General features: G+C 36.4%; 1 protein-coding gene across 1 annotated transcript in view; it reads right to left on the bottom strand.

Annotated features, from left to right (window-relative positions):
• The window catches only part of NWD2 (NACHT and WD repeat domain containing 2), a 203,344-nt gene that overhangs the window by 66,426 nt on the left and 112,899 nt on the right, over nt 1-24,019 (bottom strand). Inside the window, exon 3 of the mRNA XM_003927503.4 lies at nt 21,747-21,863. Coding sequence (XP_003927552.1) covers nt 21,747-21,863 — 117 coding nt within the window. The remainder of the gene's footprint in view (nt 1-21,746; nt 21,864-24,019) is intronic.

Below are 24,019 nucleotides of genomic sequence, written 5' to 3'. Positions count from 1 at the left end.
ATGGAATCATGACATCTCATATCACAAAATGTTCTTTGGAATTTGAGTAATTTTACATTCAGCCAATATGGTAGATATGTATTCCTAACACATGAGGCTTTATGATAGGTACTTGGGACAAAGGATAAAGATAAAAATTCCTCCTGAGAATTCACAATCTACTGTGGGAGAATAATAAGCTCATACAAAACTCTAATATAAGCATAGATAGAGGGCCATGTGACTGACATGAAAGCATGGACCAATATTTTAAAAAGTCACCATGTTTTAGGCTATTTGTGCACTAAACATTTTGCAAATATTAATACTGACAATAAACATGAAGTATTAATTTCAAATAGTATTATCAATAAAGATGAGGAAATGGAGGTTCAATGAGATTAAGGTTTGTAGGATCGGGATTGGCCTAGGTTTCTAGAAATGGCTAGAAACTTTTCATGTCAGCCTTTGAGAACAACAATATGTCTAGTATAACCATGTTCCACCTCCTACAGGCTGGAAGCATTCATTTTACTCTAGAGCCTCTGATAAAAAAGAGAGACTGTGTTCTTAACTATTAGCTCTGTTGCTTTCTCTGAGGCAGGAATTAATAAAAAATTCCAATGACTGATAATCATATAAAAATATTTCTAAATGCTATTGGTAGCAAAAAAATGTGAAATAAATATGATATCCCTTCTTTCAGCTATCTAATTTAATTTACAAATGTTTGAAATAGTGATGCTATTCAGAGCTGATGATATTGCTCTGAATATTGATGGGCATTTTCATTTTCTCTGGGTAGAAACACATATTGCAAAATCCTTCCAGGAAACAAGCAGAGAATCAAGATGGTTCACAAGTACTCATAATCTTTGACCTAGTAATTTTGCATTACTAGGTCTGTATTCATGTTAAATTCATTAATATTTATAAAAAACACTTGACAATGACCTACATATCTAAAAAAGGGAATGTTTAAATATATAACAGATCATTCACTTGCTAAAATATCATACACTTATTATAATCATGATTTCAAAGCATATTATTGGAAAATACTTTATGACAAAATACTGGAAACAAATTCTCTAAAGACACAGTATAATGCAAAGGTTTAAGAGTGAATTCTAAAGTAAGACTTCCTAAGTTTATACTTCACCTATGTGACTGCTTACTTGGCAACCTTGGGCAAGTAAGTCACTGAATCTTTCTATGTGTCAGTCTCGTCATCAGAAAAAGATGGGTTACAACAATAATGCCTATGGCAGAAGATTCTTAATGAAATTAAATAGAAACCTACAGATAAGCAGTTAGCACAGGGCCTGGGATATTTAAAATATTAGTTAAAATATTAATGGCAATAAGTGATGAATGATGAGATTATAGGTAATTGCTATATACTCTTTATAATCATTTGCACATCCAAGTTCTTTTCAATAAGCATTAATTTTACACGGGGCATGACTATAAAAATTGCAAAGTTGGTTATATCAGGTTTGGGAGTCAGGGTTATGTTAGTTTAAAAAACGAGTAAGGTAAGTTTTACACCTTTGCTTATCTCCACAGTGGAACAATTTATTTGGCATGGGAATACCTTCTTTGAAAGCACAGAAGATTATACAGGTAGAACCATCTTGCCCATGCTTTGGAAGCGAAAGGAAGCTCATTTTGGAAGTTATGCGGTGATAAATTTTGTTACAACTTTGTTACCAGTTTATCCAGATTTTCTTGAAGCTACTTTAGTAATTAACACATCTCAGAAAAGCATTCATATCATTCAGTGTAGAAACTCTCTCAGCATAAGTTTTACATAGTATTTTCTCATAATTTGAAAAGTTTTCTTGTAATGTCTATAAAATACTATATATGTAATTTAGATGCATGCAGTCAGTGCTATGTATTAGTATTGTTGCTGTTATTATTTCTTATTTCTATATCTGTGGCTAAATAACTTTTATTCCTAATTTGCCTTTGCTATATATTTCTATTTCATTAGATTCATCAAAACTTTGTTTTTGCTAGTAAAAATCATTTGTCCAGACTTTTCGTCCACTTATTTTTGCATTTGACCTTAGTATTTTCCTGTCTTCCCTGAAAATACCTGTAATTCTAGGATTAAATTTCCATTCTCTGTCATCTTATTCCTTTTTCCATATCTTTCTGCATATCAAGAAACCATCTCATGTTTATTCTCTGTATCATTGACTTGATTTTTATTGTGTTAGTTCTATCCTTTGTCTTCCCTGCAATCCATCTGTATTAGTCTGTTTTTCATTGCTATAAATGAATACCCAAGGCTGGGTAATTTATAAAGAGGGCTTTTTTTTTTTTTTTTTTTTTTTTTTTTTTTTTTTTTTTTTTTTGGCTCCTTGTTCTGTAGGCTGTACAAGAAGCATGTCACCAGCATCTGCTTCCGGTTAGGACCTCAGGAAGCTTTTACTCATGGTGGAAGACAAAAGGGGAGCGGGTGTGTCATATGGCTAGAGAGGGAGCAAGACAGAAGGAGGAGGTGCCAGGCTCTTTAAACCAGCTCTTGCATGAACTAATAGGGCAAGAACTCACTGATTACTATGGGGAAAGCACCAAGCCATTTATGAGGGATCCACCCCCATGACCCAAACACCTCCCATTGGGCCCCATCTCCAGTATTGGGGATCACATTTCAACATGATTTGGAGGGGACAGCAACCAAACTGTATCACCACCCATCCCTACCATTTAGCTGTCTCCGCACATTGGTCTATTCTCTCCACAAAGTTTTCAGTCTCGAGTTTTCTGCATGCTACCGAGATATCAAAATGTTTTCTAAAGTTTTTTGTTTCCTATAGCAAACTATTTTCAGATACATTATCTTTTAGTTCACCTTTCTTCATCTGTAAAACATTTTCTAAGTTTTAGAAATCCAAACTCGATGTTTGTAGTATACCAGATGTCTGGTTGCCCTTTTGTCCTGATCTCTGACCATTTAGGTGTTGGTCAGCTCTTCCCCATCTGTTGCTGGAGAACAAATTGATGCCCTTTCTCCTAATTCAGAAACCAGTGTCTAATAGATATTTAGTAGATTGAATTGGGTCTTCCGCCCATCACTGTTGCTAATTCTCTAAACATCTCCAGTGATGAGGCATATGAACATTTAGAATTCCCATAATGCAGTGCTATTAAGGTATTACAAACCAGTAATGGGTAATCAGTAATACCCAAGCCAAGTTACAGTAAGGTACTAAACCTGTATTATATTCCTTGTTTATGGTAACCCACAGCCCTTGAATTTGTACTGACTGAGCTTTGACAACCCTTTTAGAAAGCTGTGTATATACAGCAATGAACAGCTGCCTGGTGTACTTCTTGATACTGGATATTTAGGCAAACGGTAGGTAATGGTAACAAGGTTAGATTGAAGCAACTCTTATCAAGTCAGAAGGAAAATATTTACAGAGAGAGTAGTTATGACCATGAACCTCACAATCAGTCTGCCGAGTGCCTGTTTCCTTACCTGCAAAATGAAAGTAATATTAGCACCTACCTCATTAGTGCTGTTGTGAGGTTACATGAATTCCTATATGCAAAATGCAGAATAGCACCTGGCACATGCACAATGCAAAGTAAATGTCTGCTATTATTGTCCACAATTTGTGAATCTTATTTTAACTCTATATACCTTAAAAATAGCTGAGTTTCCTGCTTGATTTAGTCTTGATTTTAGCATTGTGAATTTTCTTTGCATTGTATCTTCACAGTTCAATATAAAGCCAGGAAAAGCAATACTTCATAGGACAGTCAGAGGGCATTCACAATACAAGTTTGTATCCTTTAATTCACTTTCTTCTCAAGGATTAGAGAGATAACAGCTTTTACAGGAGACTAAGAAAGATGAACTAATAATTCCTAAAAATGAACAAAGCTTTCTATGCTGCACAGCACACTGGCATGTAGGTGTGACTTAAGATAGGTGGCCCTAGGTCTGGGAACTAAAGGGAAAGAATGACAAACATGGATTGGAAATGGGGGAAGGATGGAAGTCAGGAATGCTATCCCTTGACTTTGAGATACATAAAAAAAATCATATTAAAATGTTGAGTTACTAGTAGATGCCAATATTCCAAATGGAATTTGAGACCCATTGATTGGTCCAGATAACTTTGTAGGCTAAAATGAACATATCTGCACTCAGAGAAAACAACAGCTGAGTGATAACAAATTGAAAAACAACAGTATAGAGTGATTAATATGTAAATTCTAGCACCAGACTACCTGGGTTCATGAGTTACAGTGCTCCTTACTATATTAGCTGCGTGTCCCAGCAAGAAACAGAAATCATTTTCTTCAGTTATTACCACATTTGTACCATGGTTATAACAACAGAAACTTTCTCATAAATTACTAGGAAGGGTAAATCACTGAATCCACATAAAGTACTCAGACTACAGCTTAAGAATTCCATTTATGTTTTATATATTTATATAGATCCTGAACTCACCAAGTATAAGGTGTCAGCCATTCAAGAAATTTAAGTGTGTTTAGTTTTAGTATAGCATTGAGGAAGAGACAAGTAAAATGAGATACAAATAGAAAGCTACTTAAATGTACAATAATTATTCAGACAAAACTTAATTTCATCTAACAATGACTTAAAGATTCCATCATAGCATGTTTTCAATATACTATATAAAAATGATACTAATTGCCTTAAATACACCATATTTCAAGAAACAGGAATGACTTCTTGATCTAAAATTCATTTGCATTCCCCTTTTCATACTTTAGAAGTGTTTATACCATGAATACAGCTCTGCTTCACTCTAGAAAAAAATTGTTAAAACATAAAAAGTTTGCCATTGTAAAGTTTATTTCTTTGCTTTAGAAAACTTTTAGGGAAAAGCTGTTCTGCACTGTAGGGCAAAATGAGAGCCTGGTTACATATTTTAACATTTTCTCCAGGGGAATAAAAAAAGTAGAAGACATTAGCTCAGTCCATTGGTCTGTGATATGGAAAAAGAGAATTGGGTGAGACACTTGGTTCCCTCAGGTAAACAAGAGTCAACTGTGTCAGCAATAATTATTGATTACACATGGTAAAGTAAGAAAAACGAAGCCTCTTGCCTAAATTTCCTGAGAAACTTCAACAGATTTAATTAAAATAAGAGCAAAGTCATTTCATATCATTGCTAAAAATTAACAGGCACAGCTTTGTTTTTTGAATTTACTAACTAAACTCTTTTAATAGTTTTAGCCATCTAGTAAAAGCAAACTAGAAAACTGGTATGATTAGTACGAAAGATGTACTTATTGCTTAACATATTGAGCTTCTGGCTGGGCTTGGTGGCTCATGCCTGTAATCCTAGCACTCTGGGAGGCCAAGACAGGTGGATCACCTGAGGTCAGCAGTTAGAGACAAGCCTGGCCAGCATGATGAAACCCTGTGTTTGTTAAAAATACAAAATTAGCCAGGCATGGTGGAGCACACCTGTAATCCCAGCTACTCAGGAGGTGGAGGCAGGAGAATCCCTTGAGCTCCAGAGGCGGAGGTTGCAGTGAGCTGAGATAGCACCACTGCACTCCAGCCTGGGCGACAGACTGAGACTCCGTTTCAAAAAAGAAAAAAGAAAAAGAAAAAGAAAAAGAAATTGACCTTTTTCGGCAAACAGTTTGCCTTCTCTAAGTTTAACCTGGTTTCTTCCAGATTGGTTTAATGTGTGGGTGTATGTAAGCAAGTGTGGTGGTCTGTGTGGGGGTACCAAGCCCCTAGATGTACTTACACTGTGTAAGTTTCCACATTAAAGACAGATTAAAAAGCAAACACAAACCAAATTTAGTTTGTAGGCTTGTTCTTTTCACATAAGCAACAAAATGAAGCATAAAGCTAGTATTCATATTTTATCATCAACCTTTAGCCTCATCACTCCTCTTGTCTTCAAGAAATGAGGTACAGCAGTAGATATGACAACTAATCTAGATTCTTCAAAAGCAGATCTCATCTGATATGTTTTAGAGAAAGTTGAGTCCAGTACTTCTCTGAGACTGCTATAGGCAATTAAGATACAATTGCTTCCCTGCTGTTGGTTAATCAGGGTCACCTCCATATTTATAACTGATTCAAGCTGAAGACCAATTAATATCCATTTTCATAGGAACATTATTCAAACCTTCTTTCAAATGCTTCTTCCAAGGCTCAGCAAAAATCCACAAACATGCTTCCATTTTGGGGCAAGCAAATAATTTTACTATTAAGGGAAAGTACTGCGGTCAATCCATTTGCAGAAAGGGATGCACTTTAAGTTATATACGATATTGCTGGTGGTATATAAATATTCTGGTCCAGAAATATTAAGTATGAGTTTGAAAATCCTTAAATATTCATTACTAAAAATACATATTTTTGTATAACAATAGGCCAGTGTAAATGCTGAACTAAGCAGAAATAAGCAGAGATTCTCTATTCTCAAGTCAAAATTTTAACAGTTAAAACTATTATTTCTTCCATAATCTGAGATCTCATGTGTAATTAAGATAAAAATAATATATTTAAGTTGCTTCAAACTATTCAGTTCAGATCTGCAGAATGGCTGTGCAGGTAGTTTCACAATTGTGGCAAAACTGCAAAGGAGTGAGGAGCAATAATAATCCTACAATTCCATCTGCATATCCAGCACAGATGCTAAAGAACAGAACAAAAATGAATGAGGACGCTCTTGATACTTTGGGGGCTGCTACATACCGCTGATAATACAGAAAGGGCCATCAGATGGAGGAGTTCCACAAGGCCATCCCATATCTGCATGTATTTCTAAACTGGGAGGAGAATACCTACTTTCACCGCCCACTTTCAGCACATGCTGTGCAGATTTCCAAGCAGGGAAGATAATCTCTGACCTCCACTCTCAGCATTTTCTGTGCACATTTGCAAGCTTGGAAGAGAATGCCTATTTTGAGCCCCCAGCTTTTGCATATTCTTTGTATTTGACCTATGACATCACACATTTAGAAAATTACTCCTTCCTTGATTGTTTAAAAAAGGAGAGTGTAAACCAATACAGGAAGTGTTCATTGAATTTTTATGGTCCACACTGATTTTATGATTCAACTTGTTCCTTATTCACTCTTGGTTATCAATTTTACTCTCCTCCCATACCACCCAAGATGGAAAAGAAGTATACAAAATCCTCATGTAAGCCAAATACCACATGTTCTCACTTATAAGTAAGCGCTAAATAATATATACACATGGACATAGAGGCAGGGAAGGGTGGGAGAAGGGTGAGGGATGAGAAATTATTTCATCAGTACAACGTACACTATTCAGGTGATGGTTACATTAAAAGCCCATACTACACCATTAGACTATATATATCCATGTATCAAAAACTGCACTTATATACCTTAAATTTATTTCTTAAAAACACACATATTGTGAGAAACAGAAAATATTAATCACTCTTTCTGGTTAATATAGTTTTTTTTCATCAAATAATTACCTTTCATAAATTTTGGATCATAGGTTTCTCCACAACATGTGTTTCAGTCAGTATATTTAAGTATCTACAATGGTGTAATGGAAGGAAGAGCTAATACCCTGGATATCAGCATAATCACCTTAGACTCATCATTCTCCCTCAGCCCCCACTGAAACAGTAAACAACTTCTTACCAATTCTGTCTCTGAAATACCTCTAATCTATGCCCACCTCTCTATTTCACCTCGTTAGCCCATCAGGGTATCTTCACTTGGATCATGACATTAGCTGGGTTGCTAGTTAGGTCTCTTGTCTCTAGCCTCTTGAACTCATTGCCTTTTGTTACAAATCTCAACACGATGTCCTCCTCACTGCTAACCAGCTTATGCTGAAATTTAATTTACAAGATCTGGCCTCAAATTACATTTCTTGCCTCATGTTCTACAATGCCCTGTCACTAACCCTATATTCTACCTTCATTCAGGAACTGCTGGGCTCTGAACAATCAAGGTACCTTCATCTCCCCTGCCCTAGATTTAGGGATGGAAAGCTCTTAGTCCTATCATTTCTTCAGGAGGTCTTTTGTGACACACAGAATCAGAACAAATCAGTTTCTCCATGTGGCTTCCATAACACCTAACTAATATTATCTCACTCAAACAGTATCATAATCTAACTGTACACACACCTCTGCCTTTTTAAGTGGGTGCTAAGAGGACGGGGTAGCATATGACTTACCATTAGCTCAGAAGAAATAGCACAGTCTTACATATGATAGGCACTTTAAAAATTTGCTTGTGTTTTACTGGACAACAATGTAAAATATGCATTTCTAGAAGTATATTGAGACTTTAGGTTGATTGGATATAGCAGATCTAGACCTTGCATTATAATTAGATGCTGGGTAAATGCAAGGGGAGAAAAATTAAGAAGTCTTTGTTGTTTTTACAATTTGCATTTATGGCATTTTCAAGCACAGGTTTTGGCAGCTTAGAGTTTCTCAGTCCAGGGAAATCAGATGAAAAGGTCCAAGTTTTGGCTGAAGCAATCTCAATAAAGCCTTCGGCGACACGGCTTCCTTCCCTACCAGAGAGAAGTATATCACACACTAGGCTAGTGATTATGTTATCTGAGTCAATGAACTGTATGTGAGAAAATGCCACTAAGAAAACTGGAACAGGATATAGTAGTTCAACCCCTGTGCATCTGTAGATAAAGAACAGACAGGAAGAAAAGGACGTGGGTTCTAGACTTCATTATACCTTCCAATTAAACCATTTAGCATCTGTTAGTAGGAAGAATGTTGGCTTTGGAATTAAAGAGACTTAGACTGAAATCCTGGCTCTTATTTCTTACTAGTTAGACATCAAGTAAATTGCGGAAATCACCTGTCACAGCATTTTCACTGAAAGAAATGGAAAAATAACTGCCCCATGGGCTGATATAAGAGGAAAAAAGCTCAACATAGTACCTATTGTATTTTAGGCATTCAGAAAATAAAAATTCCCTTCACGTCTTTGGGTTTCAGTTTTACCTGTGTATAATCAAGATTTATTTAGTTACTAAATAATCTTAAGGCTCTTTCCAGCTCTAAAATAGTATCATTCATTTATCCTTAGATGAACAAATAGCACTGAGAATTTGTAGAAGTGTTTTAAAAGCTGTTATACTCTGATGAATATTGCCTTTTCCTTCTAATTGCCTTGGGTTTAATTCTCCCTTTTTTTTCTATCCTTTTTTTCAGATGGACACTTAAATCATTAATTTTCAAATTCTCATCTTTTATAATTATATGAATTTCAAATTATGGATTTCTATTTTTTAAGTATTTAGAATATTTGAAATTTGTATAATTAGTCAAATCTACAAGTTTTGATACGGTTTTCATATTAGTGCGGTTCAAAATATTTTTAGATTTCCCTTGTGATTTTTCTACTTTGACCCATAGTTTATTTAGAACGGTGTTAACTTTCACATATTTGGACATGTTTAGTCATTTTTCAGTTATTTTTTCATTTTTAATTCCACTGAGGTCAGAGCACAAGTTTAGTATGACTTCAACTCTTTGAAGTTTGTTGAGACTATATGGATGGATTATCCTTTGTACTTTTAGCCAATGTTCTATGTAATTGAAAAAAGGTATATTCTGCAGTTATCAAATGTGGCATTCTATGAATGTTAATTAGGTCATATTATAAATCATGTAATTAAAATCTACATACTTACGGATTTGCTTCCTACTTCTCTTAGATATGGAAAGACATTTGTAAGTATCTCCAATTATGACTGTAGATTTGTCTATTTCTCCTTTTAGTCAAGATATTTATATTTTGGAGCCACATTATTAGGTGCATACAAATACAGAACTATTACATTTTCTGTCAAATTTTTTCATTATGAAATATCTTACTTTATCTTCTTAACTCAAAGCCTACTATATGAAATTGATGTAATTTTCTTTTGGTTAGTCTTTCTATAGCATATCTATATCTATAGTTTTATCATTTTACTCTTAACCAATTTATGCTGTTTCCTTCAAAGGGAACTCTTGCAAACAGCATACAGTTGAACCTGTATTTAACTGAATGGTTTAGATTACTTACAGTGAATAAAATAGTTGGGTTTAAGCCAGCATCTTTCTACTTGTTCCATCTATTCTTTAGACTTCCTTTTAAAATTAGTCATATTTTCTTGACTCTTTGCATGTCTTGTAATTTTCACTGTATTCTGAACTTCATATTTAAAAGAATGGTTAATAGGGATCCCTTTCCTATGTTAGACTCATAGGGCAATGAGAGGCTTATCATCACATTCCCATTCGTAACTGAACTGGGCTGGGGCTAGGTTGGAGTTTTAGATTCAGCTTACTTTGAATTGAATTAAAATGCCTCAAAGGCAACACCTGTTACATGTTTGTGCTACTTTTTCTCCTGTACACCAAGATATTATTGGAGACTTTATTCTGCCTTTCCATTGCAGCTTCCTAACCTCCCACGTTGCCTGATGCTCAGCAAATACCTTATGGAGAAAACACACATGATTTTGGGGTTCCGCTATCTATAAAGTCAGCTTACCAATAACTGACTTGTTTCTTTCTGGAAATTGAGTGTGTCTAATCACCTTTGTCTCCACAGCCCTACTATTTTTTTAAAAATATGATGTTTATATTTTGCCTTTTAAAAAAGTTGTTGCTGGCCTACTTAGAAGTCCTCTGGACTACAGCTATAAAAGTGAACATTCTTCTTTACCAATTAAATTATAAAGAGACTGAGTACTCTCCCATTCACTTTTTCTCCATAATTCTTTTTATCATATAAAAATACGATATTTTACATCAACTAAACTTAAGCTATGGAAATAGCTTATATATTAGTAAAAGTTTACTGTAGAAATACTTAATATATTAGCAATAATTAATTCAGTGGCCCTCTTGGCTTTTACCAATTAAATATTATTGAGAAGAAAGCTAGTTTTCAATGTTTGTCCATTCTAAAACTCTTTTAGTGATATCAAGAATTTCAGAGATATGATAACTAGTTGATTTCAACTGGATGAACATTTTTATAAGTAAAGAAATCTTTGTTTCACTGGACTATATGAGAAAAATACCAGGAAAATCTGAGGATTTAGATTTTTATTTAAATTAAATTTGTAAGAAAAATCTTTTTAAAACAGATTGTTTAGTTTAGGTGACTTTCCAGTTCAAATTGATGAGTATTTTCCCACTTAAAAATACATTTTGGGCCAGGCGCAGTGGCTCACGCCTGAAATCCCAGCACTTTGGGAGGCTGAGGCAGGTGGATCATGAGGTCAGGAGATTGAGACCATCCTGGCCAACATGGTGAAACCCTGTCTCTACTAAAATTCAAAAAATTAGCTGGGTGTGGTGGCACACTCCTGTAGTCACAGCTACTCAGGAGGCTGAGGCAGGAGAATTGGTTGAACCCAGGAGGTGGAGGTTGCAGTGAGCCAAGATCAGGCCACTGTACTGCAGCCTGGTGACAGAGTGAGACTCTGTCTCAAAAATAAAATAAAATAAAATAAAATACATTTTGGTTAGTAGAACTGTACTTATAAAGGTTAGAACTAAATGATACAACCCCTATCCCCTGCACTTTAGTTAAAATACAAATGAAAATTAAGTACTTATTTTAATTTTTCATCTGTGTATTTTGTTTTGTATACCTAAAATGATAAAGCAAACATATTAGAATATGGATAAATGTGAAATATTTTCCAAAGCTAAGTGGTTTAAAAAATACTGTAATTCTTTTAAATTATTTAAGAAATCTTACTATGTAGTTTTCTTTTACTGAAAATTATTTAAAGAAACTAAACTATAAGGAGACAAAATTTAACTTCAAATAGAGTGGTGAGAAGGTAATAAGGAACTCACCTATATGCTATAAGTTTGAGTAGTGTCACTCAGTGACATACAAATTAGAATGTCAGTCTGTCAGTTACAGCTAAAAAGTTTGTCTTGTCTTTACTCTTCTGCCTAGTGAAAAAATAAACTTGCTGAATAACAACAGATTTCACAGTTCAATCCCTTAAGTTGTCATATTTTCAGTTTAAAATATGGCCCAGTTCAAAATGTAGCTATCTGGGCTTCTTTCTTCTCCCTTTGTGCATACTGGACTTAGAGTCCCCTGCCAGGAGCTGCCTGTGGTGGGTATGAGCATGACCTGTTCTCTGCTCCCCGCTAGCTGTGCCACTGATGTGTGTGTGTGTGTGTGTGTGTGTGTGTGTGTGTGTGTGTGTAAAATGTAGGTAGAAGTCTGCTTTGACATCTGCTTACACTCAAGCAACAATGATAATATGCCTGTTCTTTTGGTCTCTGCTGCTTCTTTACCCAATGCTGACAGATTGTGTTTGCTTATATGTGTGTGATCTCATAGCCCCGTTGAGGATGCTATAAGGGTGTTGGCTCACTGAGAGCTCAGATAGTTGACAAAGCATACTTCAGGCAAGATTCCTTTTGTCCTGATTCTAAGACATGGAACACCCCTCTAAACGCAAAGTTATGGAAGAACCTCTTACTGGTAATTGGTGCTCCTCTCATTGCACGCATGGTATCAGGCTTGGCTGTCCTAGGGTTGCCTGCCAATGCTTCTCCCACAGCAAATTTCCACCTCATTCACACTATGAGTTGAGGAACCTTAGTGAGATGCTATGAGCATCCCCCCAGGGATGGCACACGCGTGGTGGGGTGGGGACACATTCTTTAATACTGTAACTAAGCTTTTCAAACTCTACTTGCTCAAGAGAGCAGAGCATAAGCTGTCTTCTTTTTTATATATAATTTCAAATTTTATTTTAGATTCAGGGCATACATGTGCTGGTTTGTTACCTGGGTGTATTACGTGTTGCTGAGATTCGAGATACAATTGATCCCATCATTCAGGTGCTCAGCATTGTACCTAACAGTTTTTCAACCCTTTCCCCCTCCCTCATTCCCTGTGCCACTGATGGCAGCATGTATGTGTGTGGCTGAGTAGTCCCCAGTTTCTATTGTTACCATCTTTATGTCCATGAGTACCCAATTTTTGGTTCCCACTTATAAGTGAGAACATGTGGTATTTGGTTTTCTTGTAGATGTGAAACAAGGTAACAGGGAAATCAGGGCAGGCAAATGATAATCTGATTGCAAGTCTGAGGAGGCCCAGGGTTTAGCAGTAGACTGTACTATCCTTCAGGAGAGTTCTAGACCGGCACTTTTACCTAGAACCAGTGCGGTGTTTAATGTTTGCACAAATTTCCTTCTTAAAATTCAACTGGTACTGTAGCATAAGAAAAGTTTTTATTCATATGTTGGAAGATTATCAGAAAAATACCAAATTATTTTATAAAAGAAAATATTTCTTATTTATATGTGTGTGATCTCATAGCCCCATTGAGATCACATTGGTTTTCTGTTCCTGATTTAATTCACTCAGAAAAATGGCCTCCAGTTTCACTCACATTGCTACAAAGAATATAATTTCATTCTTCCCTATGGATGTGTAGTATTCCATGGTGTTTATGTACCACATTTTCTTTATCCAATCCACTAGACATGGACACCTAGGTTGATTCTGTCTTTGCTATTGTGCTGTGATGAACATGTGAAGTGCATGTGTCTTTTTGGTAGAAAGACTTATTTTATTTTTGATATATACCCAGTCATGGAATTTCTGGTTTGAATGGTAGTTCTAAGTTCTTTCAGAAATCTCCAAACTGCTTTTCACACAGTGGCTGAACTAATTTACATTTCCATCAACAGTATATAATCATTCCTTTTTCCCTACAGCCTCATCAGCATCTGTTGTTGTTTGAGTTTTTAATAGTCATCCTGACTAGTGTGAGATGGTGTCTCATTTTGCTTTTAATTTACATTCCTCTGATGATTAGTGTTGATGCGCATTTTTTTCATCCATTTGTGGGCCACTTGTATGTCTTCCTTTGAGAAGTGCCTGTTCATATATTTTGCCCATTTTTTAATGAGCTTGTTTTTTTTTTTTTTTTTGCTCATTCATTGTTTAAGTTCCTTACAGATTCCAAATGCTAGACATTAGTCAGATGTATAGTTTTTGAACATTTTCTCCCATTCTGTATGTTGCTGGTTCACTCTGTTGATAATTTCTTTTGCTGTGCAGAAGCTCTTTAGTTTTATTAGGTACTACTTGACACTCTGTTGATAATTTCTTTTGCTGTGCAGAAGCTCTTTAGTTTTATTAGGTACTACTTGTTAATTTTTTTTTGTTGCAGTTGTTTTTGAGGACTTAATAATAAATTATTTCCCAAGGCGGATGTCCAGAATGATATTTCCTAGGTTTTCTTCTGGGATTCTTATAGTTTGAGGTCTTACATTTAAATCTTTAATCGATCTTGATTTAATTTTTATATATAGTGAAGAATAGGGGTGCAATTTCATTCTTCTCCATATGGCTAGTCAGCTATCCCAATATAATTTATTGAATAGAATATCTTTCCCCATTGCTTATTTGTGTCAACTTTGTTGAAGATTAGATGACTGTAGATGTGCAGGTTCATTTCTGGGTTCTCTATTTTGTTCCATTAGTCTATGTGTCTGTTTTTGTACCAGTACTATGCTGTTTGAGTTACTGTAGCCTAATAGCATAGTTTGAAGTTGGGTAATGTGATGCCTTCAGCTTTGTTCTTTTTGGTTAGCATTGCTTTGGCTATTCACACTATTTTTTGATTCCATATAAATTTTAGGATAGGTTTTTCTAGTTCTGTGAAAAATGACATTGGCAATTTGATACAAATCTATATATTGCTTTGGATGCATGGACGTTTTAATGAATTGATTCTTCCAATCCAGAAGCATGGATTGTTTTCCCATTTGTTTACATCAGGCATCCCCAAACTTTTTACACAGGGGGCCAGTTCACTGTCCCTCAGACCGTTGGAGGGCTGCCATATACTGTACTCCTCTCACTGACCACCAATGAAAGAGATACCCCTTCCTGAAGTGCAGAAGGGAGGCTGGATAAATGGCCTCAGGGGGCCGCATGCAGCCTGCGGGCCATAGTTTGGGGATGCCTGGTTTATATCATCTGTGATTTCTTTTGGCAGTGTTTTGTAGTTCTTCTTGTAGAGCTCTTTTGCTTCCTTGGTGAGATGTGTTTCTAGGTATTTGAATTTTTTGTGGCTATTGTAAATAGTATTGCATTCTTGATTTATTTGGCTTTCAGCTTAAATGTTATGGATGTATAGAAATGTTACTAATTTTTCTACATAGATTTTGTATCCAGAAACTCTACTGAAGTTGTTTATCAGTTGTGGGAACCCTTTGGAAGAGTCTTTATGATATTCTAGGTATAGAATCACATCATACATGAAGAGAGACAGTTTTACTTCTTCTTTTCCTGTTGGATGCCTGTATATATATTTTATTGCATTTTAGGTTCTGGGGTACATGTAAAGAACAATGTGGTTTGCTACCTCCATCCTCATAACCTATATCTGGCATTTCTCCCCATGTTATCCCTCCCCAACTCCATACCCCCCAGTGTCCCTCCCCTAGTCCTCCCTCACAGACTTCAGTGTGTGATGCTCCCCTCCTTGTGTCCATGTGTTCTCATCGTTCAACACTCGCCTATGAGTGAGAAAATTTAGTGTTTGATTTTCTGTTCCTGTGTCAGTTTGCTGAGAATGATGGTTTTCAGGTTCATCCATGCCCCTACAAAGAACATTAACTCATCATTTTTTATGGCTGCGTAGTATTCCATGGTGTATATGTACCACATTTTCTTTGTCCAGTCTATCATTGATGGGCATTTGGGTTGGTTCCAGGACTTTGCTCTTGTACACAGGGCTACATTTTGTGTCTCTATCTCCTTCAGTTCTGCTCTGATCTTAGTTATTTCTTGTCTTCTGTTAGCTTTTGAGTTTTTTTGATCTTGCTCCTCTAGCTCTTCCAATTTTGATGATAGGGTGTCAATTTTAGATCGTTCCTTACTTGTCATGTGGGCATTTATTGCTATAAATTTCCCTCTAGACACTGCTTTAAATGTGTCTTAGAGATTCTGGTACATTGTGTCTTCATTCTCATTGGTTTCAAAGAACATTTTTATTTCTGCCTTCATGTCATTGTTCATCCAGTCAACATTCAAGAGCCAGTTGTTCAGTTTTCATGAAGTTGTGTGGTTCTGAGTTAGTTTCTGAATTCTGAGTTCTAATCTGATTGCACTGTGGTCTGACAGACTGTTTGTTATGATTTCCATTCTTTTGCATTTGCTGAGGATTGATTTACTTCCAGTTATGTAGTCAATTTTAGAGTAGGTGTGATGCAGTGCTGAGAAGAATGTATATTCTTGTGGATTTGGGGTGGAGAGTTCTGTAAATGTCTATTAAGTTTGCTTGGTACAGGTCTGAGTTCAAGTCCTGAATATTCTTGTTAATTTTCTGTCTCACTAATCTGTCTAATGTTGACAGTGGAGTGTTAAAGTTTCATATTTCTTGGAGGCTTTGTTCATTTCTTTTTACTCTTTTTTTCTCTAATCTTGATTTCTCGTTTTATTTCATTGAGTTGATCTTTAACCTCCGATATCCTTTCTTCTGCTTGGTCGATTTGGCTATTGAAACTTGTGTATGCTTCACGAAGTTCTCGTGTTGTGTTTTTAGGCTCCATTAATTCATTTATATTCCTCTCTAAGCTGTTTATTCTGGTTAGTATTTCATCAAATCTTTCTTTCAAGGTTCTTAGTTTCTTTGCATTGGGTTAGAACATGATGTTTTAGCTCAGAGAAGTTTGTTATTACCCACCTTCTGAAGCTTGTTTCTGTCAATTCATCAGACTCATTCTCCATCCAGCCTTGTTCCCTTGCTGGTGAGGAGTTGTGATCCTTTGGAGAAGGAGAGGCATTCTGGTTTTGGGTGTTTTCATCCTTTTTCTGCTGGTTTATTCCCATCTTTGTGGATTTATCTACCTGTGGTCTTTGTGGTTGGTGACTTTTCAGATGGGGTCTCTGAGTGGACATCCTTTTTATTGCTGATGAAGTTATTTCTTTCTGCTTTTTAGTTTTCCTTCTAACAGTCAGGCCCCCCTGCTGTAGGACTGCTGGAGGTCCACTCCAGACCCTGCTTACCTGGGGATCACTTGCAGTGGCTGCAGAACACTAAGGGTTGCTGCCAGTTTATTCTTCTGTTATCTTTGTTCCAGAAGGATACCTGCCAGATGTCAGCCTCAGCTCTCCTTTATGAAGTATCTCTTTGGTTACATGGGGGTTGGGGGAGCTGCTTGAGGAAACAGTCTGTCTCTTCTAGGAGCTCAAGTGCTGAGCTGTTGAATCAGCCTTGCATCCCAGAAATTAAACCTACTTGATCATGGTGAATTAACTTTTTAAGTACTTCTGGATCTGGTTTGCTAGTATTTTGTTCAGAATTTCTGCATCTACATTCACCAGGAATATTTGCCTGTAGTTTTCTTTTTTTTCCACTGTGTCTTGGCCAGGTTTTGTCTTTTATCAGGTATTGGGGTGATGCTGGTTTTTAAGAATGAGTTTGGGAGCAGTCCATTCTCCTTAAGTTTTTGGAATAGTTTCACCATAATAGGTATCAGCTCTGCTGTGTACATCTGGTGGAATTTGTCGTGAATGTATCGGGTTCTGGGCTTTTTTTTTTTGGTTGGTAGGTTTATTAATGAGTCAGTTTTGTATCTCAATATTGGTTTGCTTAGGGTTTCAATTTCTTTCTGATTCAATATGGGGAGATTGTGTTTCCAGGAATTTGTCCATTTCCTCTAGATTTTCTAGTTTGTGTGCACAGTTGTGTTTATAACAGTCCCTGAGGATCTTCTGTATTTCTATGTGATCAGTTATAATGTCACCTTTGTTTTTTCTGATTGAAGTCACCTACTTCTATCAACTTCTGCCATGAGGTAGGCCTGTATTCATGGTCCAGGATCAACGCTCAAACTCTGTGAGCAATTCTTTCAGATACTTCACATTTGGAGGGGTGACAAAAAGAAAACTCCCTTTTCCCTATAAATATGCACCATGGAGAAGGGTGGGGATGAGATAATGAGAAAATTAGAATTGCATGACCTCTGATTTCTCCAAAAGGTCATATTCCTCTCCCTCTACAAAAGGATTTTCTATGGACTAGAGGATGCGACAAGTAGGTGAGAGAGATTCTGTTGAATCTTCCGCACTTTGCAAAGGCTGAAGCAATTTTTTATGCCTAAAAGGTGATGAACATTATTTGTCACTCAGCTGTGAGTTGTCTCCCTGCTAGGAGCTGCCCTGGTCAGAATCCCTCCCTGGGCCTAAGTAAAGCTTTTAGTCAGTAAATGTCAGTAAATTAATAACTAGAAAAATAAAATATGTATGTACCATATATGTTTAATTTTATTAATACACAAATAAGAATGAATTAAAATCCTGTAACATTTGACTGAATGAAGCCTTAATACTTTTGACATTTAGATTATCAACATTTTTAAAGGGAAAAATTATAATAGCACATAAATACCTAATATAAAAGAAAACTTTTTATTCTCATTTGAAAACAGCGTAAATCACAGTTTAAGTTATTTGGTCTAAAATTACTAGTTGTTAGCCTGTATGGGTTTACAAATAACTCATACATATAGCATCACATTTAGTCCCCACAACAAACCTTTGAAATTGATTCAAAATTTACTTTTAGTTTTCTGTTACTATTTTCCCATATTTGTAAATGTGATTATTAAAGCACAATTAAGTTAGTGACTTGTTCTCTGAGAACTTGCCCCCAGGTTTCTCGCTTGATTGTAAAATGAAAATTTTGGGCTCTTCCCACTGCACTTGCCTCTCTCTATGCATTTATTCAAATGTTGTTTTTCTCAGTAAGATGATGTATGCTTTACAATATGTCCCCCAAACTAGTCTTCTGAGAGCAGGACCAGACACATGTCCAGGCCCTGTCACTCTAGCACCGTCATCTCTTTGTGGCCACGAACATGTGTAAAACAGCTGTCCAGAATTACAGCACAGCTTGCATGTCCGTTGGAACCTCAGGCCATTATCTAAATTTCCCTTAGGAAATGAAGTCAAAAAAAGCCAAGCATGGACAATGTTGAAGACCAAGTTCCCTTTGGGCCTCAATTCTCTGGGTGTTTAAAAGGAAAGCTCCATCTGGTCCTAAATTTATTTGGATCTAACATAAAGGCTAAAGTCTGTGAAGCCTTTGAAGATATAAAAACATTATTTTCATTCAGCAGTGGTGAATTTCCTTGCCAAAGACTTCAGCATTAAGGGAAGTATTATGCTAAGCTCTGCATCCCACAGGGGTCATCATGACTTCTAGAAATATCCACCAGGGAGCACTGGGCAAGGAAACTGGAGCTTAAAAGTAACACACATGCCAGTTGTTACCATAGTTACAACAGGAAAGGCCATAAGAGGTGTACATTTTTTTTTTTTTTTTTCTATAAGCAGTGAGATATAAGCCTTGTGTAATTTAGGATCACTGGGGTGAATAATCCTAGCTTTATCTGCAGGGTTTTATCATGGTTTCCTGAGTTTAAACATGTAACAGGGGAGCAGAAGAAGGGATAAATGATTTGTTTATGCTCAATAAAGATGTTGCTGCTCTTCTGTCAGCTAACCTTTACTCTCCGGACTTACACAAACTTGCAAAGCTTTTACATTATTTATTCTCCTACCAGCAAATTGTTAGAATTTCGAGTCACGTCTAATTTTAGTTAGCTTAGGTATGGGACTAGACAGGGTTATATAATGGGGAGAACATCTCTCTCATTCCTAAATTTCTGAGGCTGGATTATGGTAGGACTATGGAGATCACAGTAATGAGATTCCCCAGGACATTCCCATGGTGGGTTATGCTTCCCAAATTTGGCTTTCTAAGCATAACAGAATGTGGCCTAACCTGTCTTCCAATATTTAGATCTCTTTGACAGCACCCCTGTCAGAGTAGTTTGTGTTCTTCAGTTCAATGAAAACTTTTTTGGTGATGCATCATTACAGTTTGAGCCAGGTGATTTCATTTCAGACAGCTGTGATAGATAACATAACAAGAAACAATGAACATTTTTTAATGGGTTACTATATGTGAAATAGTATAAAAGCACTTAAAATTTCATTTGATTCTTAGAATGACCCAATAAGGTAGATAACTATTATTATCACTTCCACTTGACAGACAAAAAACTAAGGCTTAGAATAGTGAAGCAACTCCTGCAGTGCCACACAGCTATGAAATGTCAAGTCAGAACCCAGATACTGGACCCCAAAACTTGAGAGAAAGCTCTATCCTTTAACTTCTTCACCCAAAGCTGAAATCCACTTCCTAGTTCTATCCTCCAATGACTGCTGGAAAAAAAGTCTCTTCCACTACTTGCTCTTCAGATATTTAACACAACTTTCAGGCCTATTTTATAGAGTTCTTTTCAGGCTACAGGACACTGATTTTAGGTGTTCATTCATTCCCCAAAACTCCTAAACCATGTATTTTTCTCATTTGGCTTATTGCAGTAGCTCTCTAAAGCTCTGCCTGCTCTGTCCCCTATTCTTCACCCAGCAGCCAAGGCTGTCCTTAAAATACAAGTCAAATCACCTCATTCTTCTGCTCAAAACATTTCTGCAGGTTTTCCTGTCACTTAAATTGAAACCTTAATAGTCCATTTGAAGATTAAAGAATTTAATTTTATCTTCTTAGTTCAATTCTAAGGTTGAATCATAAGGAACTGGCCCACAAAATAACAATTTCGTATGAGTCAACCGACCATACCCCCAGCATTAAGAGCAGCCCTTGGCACACAGTAGCACTCAAGTGGTTGGTGAGTAAACAACTTATCTACATACGGAATATTACAAATATTATATGATACAGACTTTATATACTTTACTAGCTTGGGTTAAGAAATTTACCATCAGCTGGTTAAATTTCTGATATCATCTCAGGAGATCTTCCTAATCCTATGCAGAGCCAAATATAGATGGATATACAAGTAAATATTAAGAACACTTTTGCTGACATATTGAACCTAGTTTTTAACAGTATGATGTGATTTTTTTTTCATAGCACTCACTAGTAATTTTAACAGTCATCTGTCAGTTTTAGAGCAAACTAGGTCCAAAGGGGCAACTTCCCTATCGATTGGTAGGATATGTTTGGATTCAAGATAAGACTTTCTAAAGCTAATTTAAGGCAGTAATTTTGCACAGTCACCTGCCATAGGATGACCTATTTATCTTACTACCACTGTGCTTACACAGAGGAGTGAGTATTCTTCAGAAAATAATGAATTAATAATAATGTTCCACTTGAAATATCTCTGTTGTTCTTTAGCTTATAATGAACATGTATCTGAAAATCACTGTAGAAACAAACTTTTTCACAGGGCATCATTTGCTACTGGCAGATGAGACATAGTATGCTTGATTTACTTTAACAACGTTTCAGCCACTTTGTTAAAAAAAAAATGCCAGAAATTCTAGTGTTAAGAAATAGAAACACTATGATGGAATATATTATACAGTAAGATAAGAAAACCTCGGATAATTATTGTAGGTCTGAAAGAGTAATTCTTGTTGTTGATCACAGGGTGTTGTAGAAATTGCTGTCAAACCCAAGTCATCCCTTTGATCACCATTTCAAATTATTTACCGTTAATTTGTGGCACTTCTTATGGAAAGCTGAAGTTTTTTTTTTTCTCACACATTGAGAGAGACAGCTTAAAATGTTTAAATAGACATAAAAACATCTTTTTCCTCCTCATTTAAAAAGCCCCTCACAAATCACAAATCAGCAAGAATCTCACATTCATCTAAAATTTAATATAAAGCATTAGGTTTTTTATACCCACAACAAAACATGGACCTGCAGAAGTTTTCAAGCAATCCTCCAGCAGCTTCATGCGGGTCTTCTGGAGCTCTGGGCTGTCCCAGACATCTTGTTCCACTCCCCAGTACAGATCTATGACCTGGGGACAAATGGATGGAGCAGCGTCAGTTTACCTGTAGGCTTTGTTCTTATTTACAATGCCAAGCGAATGTGACTTTTAATTTTGTCTTTGCAGCATGTTTTCTCTTACAGAAGGAAAATGATTTTTAAGATCCATTTAGAGAGATTTTTCACTCCATGATGGGTTGGGAATGAACACTATAATTTTTTATTGTGTTTCTGATTATATTGCTGACTTGGGCCCGGAGAAAATGAAACGCTAACTGTTGAAGGCTTTGGAGCCTGGGATTTTGTTGTCTGGAATTGGTAACAGAATTTTAAGGTCTGAAGCAGCTGGAATAAGGTTACCATAAAATTTAAGACAATTAAATCACTATATGTATATAATGTTACCATATGTATTAATATGAGAAAGGAAAACCATAATGGACATTACCATATACTGATTTCAAGTCAGACATCTACATTTCTTTAAAAAAAAAAAAAGAAAGCCCTGTCGTCATTACACTTTATCATATGAGGACAGATATTTTGCTTATGTCTGTTCTATCTGTAAGCAGTTTGGCTTTCATCAATATATATCTGAAAAACATGTACTGGCAAAAATAAAAGGTATGCCTTACAGAAAAGCAGGGATAATAGGATCCTCTATCTCCCTACTTCAAAGACTACTAAAGAAGATTCTGGCAGTCTATAACAAACTTTTACAAGTTCACTCTTTGAAAAGTGCTGTAGAGAGCATCATGCATTTCATTACCTTCACTCAACTGCTATCTGCATAAAGTAAATGTTCCCAATTGTAGCTTTGAAAATGTCTTTTCCTTTCCTTGCTTCCCATAGGTGGAAACAAGGCCCTCCCACTCTTTTCCTCTGCTGGCATGACATTTGGTGAGATGAAAGCTCAGAGTATGGGTCCTCCCTTGTGGTCCCAGCAGATTCTGGGAACTCTGTGCAAGTCCCATTTCTTGCCTATGGGTCCCTACAGATCTGGCTTGTCCAGATCTTTGTCTAAATGCATATGAGTTTTTAGAAGGCTAAAAGATAAATGCCAACTCTTTACAAAATATTCTCGTGGCCCATTCCATGGGTTTTATCATATATGAAAACATCAGCACTGATTTTGGGGCTCTTCCCTTTAATCTGTCTTACAAAGTTTAATCACACAATATGAAGAAAGGGGACATCAAAGAAGGCAACTTCATTATCCAGTTTGAGGGCCTCTAACTGGGATACTTAAAGTAAATATAAATTAGTAAAAATTAAAAAATTCAGTTCTTCTAGTGCTCAGTAGCCCCATACTGGTTCTCATGTTGGAGAGAGGGAAAACAGAGTATTTCATATCATAGTAAGTTCCACTGGACAGAGCTGTAAATTACTGAGCTTCAGAAGAGTGCAGAAATCATCTAGTAATAAAAGAACAGAATAGGGCTATAAAATAGTCTAATTTGATAAATAATGGACAGCCCATGATGACTTGCAAAGGGTAATGCTTCCAGAAAATGAAAAGGTAAAGAAAACATTTATAGCTTATCTGTTGTTAATCTTTCTGGGTATTTTATACACTACAGAGTACCTTTTGGTAAATTAATATCCTGCCACATGGGGATTTGTGTCTAATGTTTTAAATATAAAAGATGAACTTTTCCACCTCACCATTCTTGGGAAGGATATCCCCAGAGCTGCTGCAAATGCTGAGAAAGTGTCTCCCTCAGTAGAAATGGAATAACCTTCATATGCTACTCTGGTCTCCTGTCTTGAGGAGGACACTAATGAGGGAATGTGTTCTCTTTCTGGGTCCATAACAGGAAGTAGTTTTAAGGGCAATAATTTCCCAGCACCATGCTCCCTCCCATCTCTCTCCATCTGGGAGATTTAACAGTTTATGTTTAAATTTCGCGAGTGCAGGAAGAAACTAAGAGTCAATCTCCTCAGCAGAAGTTTAAAGGAACTCCTTTCATTGGCCAGAGAAACTTGGGGAGGTGGGAATTTCTCCTAGGAAAAATTCCCCTGCTCCTTCACCCACATTGGATTTCTAGCTCTCTGGAATCCCCTCCCACATAGTGGGAGCTCTCTTTGCCCTCCTGCATTTCCCCTCTGGGGTTCCCTACCACACACTCTTGTGGAAGCCTGTCTTCCCCTCCTAAACTCCATCTCAATCTCTATTCCCTTCCTCTC

This window comes from Saimiri boliviensis, chromosome 3 (genome assembly GCF_048565385.1).
Source record: "Saimiri boliviensis isolate mSaiBol1 chromosome 3, mSaiBol1.pri, whole genome shotgun sequence".
NCBI lineage: Eukaryota > Metazoa > Chordata > Mammalia > Primates > Cebidae > Saimiri > Saimiri boliviensis.
Note: the sequence above shows the minus strand (reverse complement) of the source record. Positions and strands in the feature narration are given on the sequence as shown.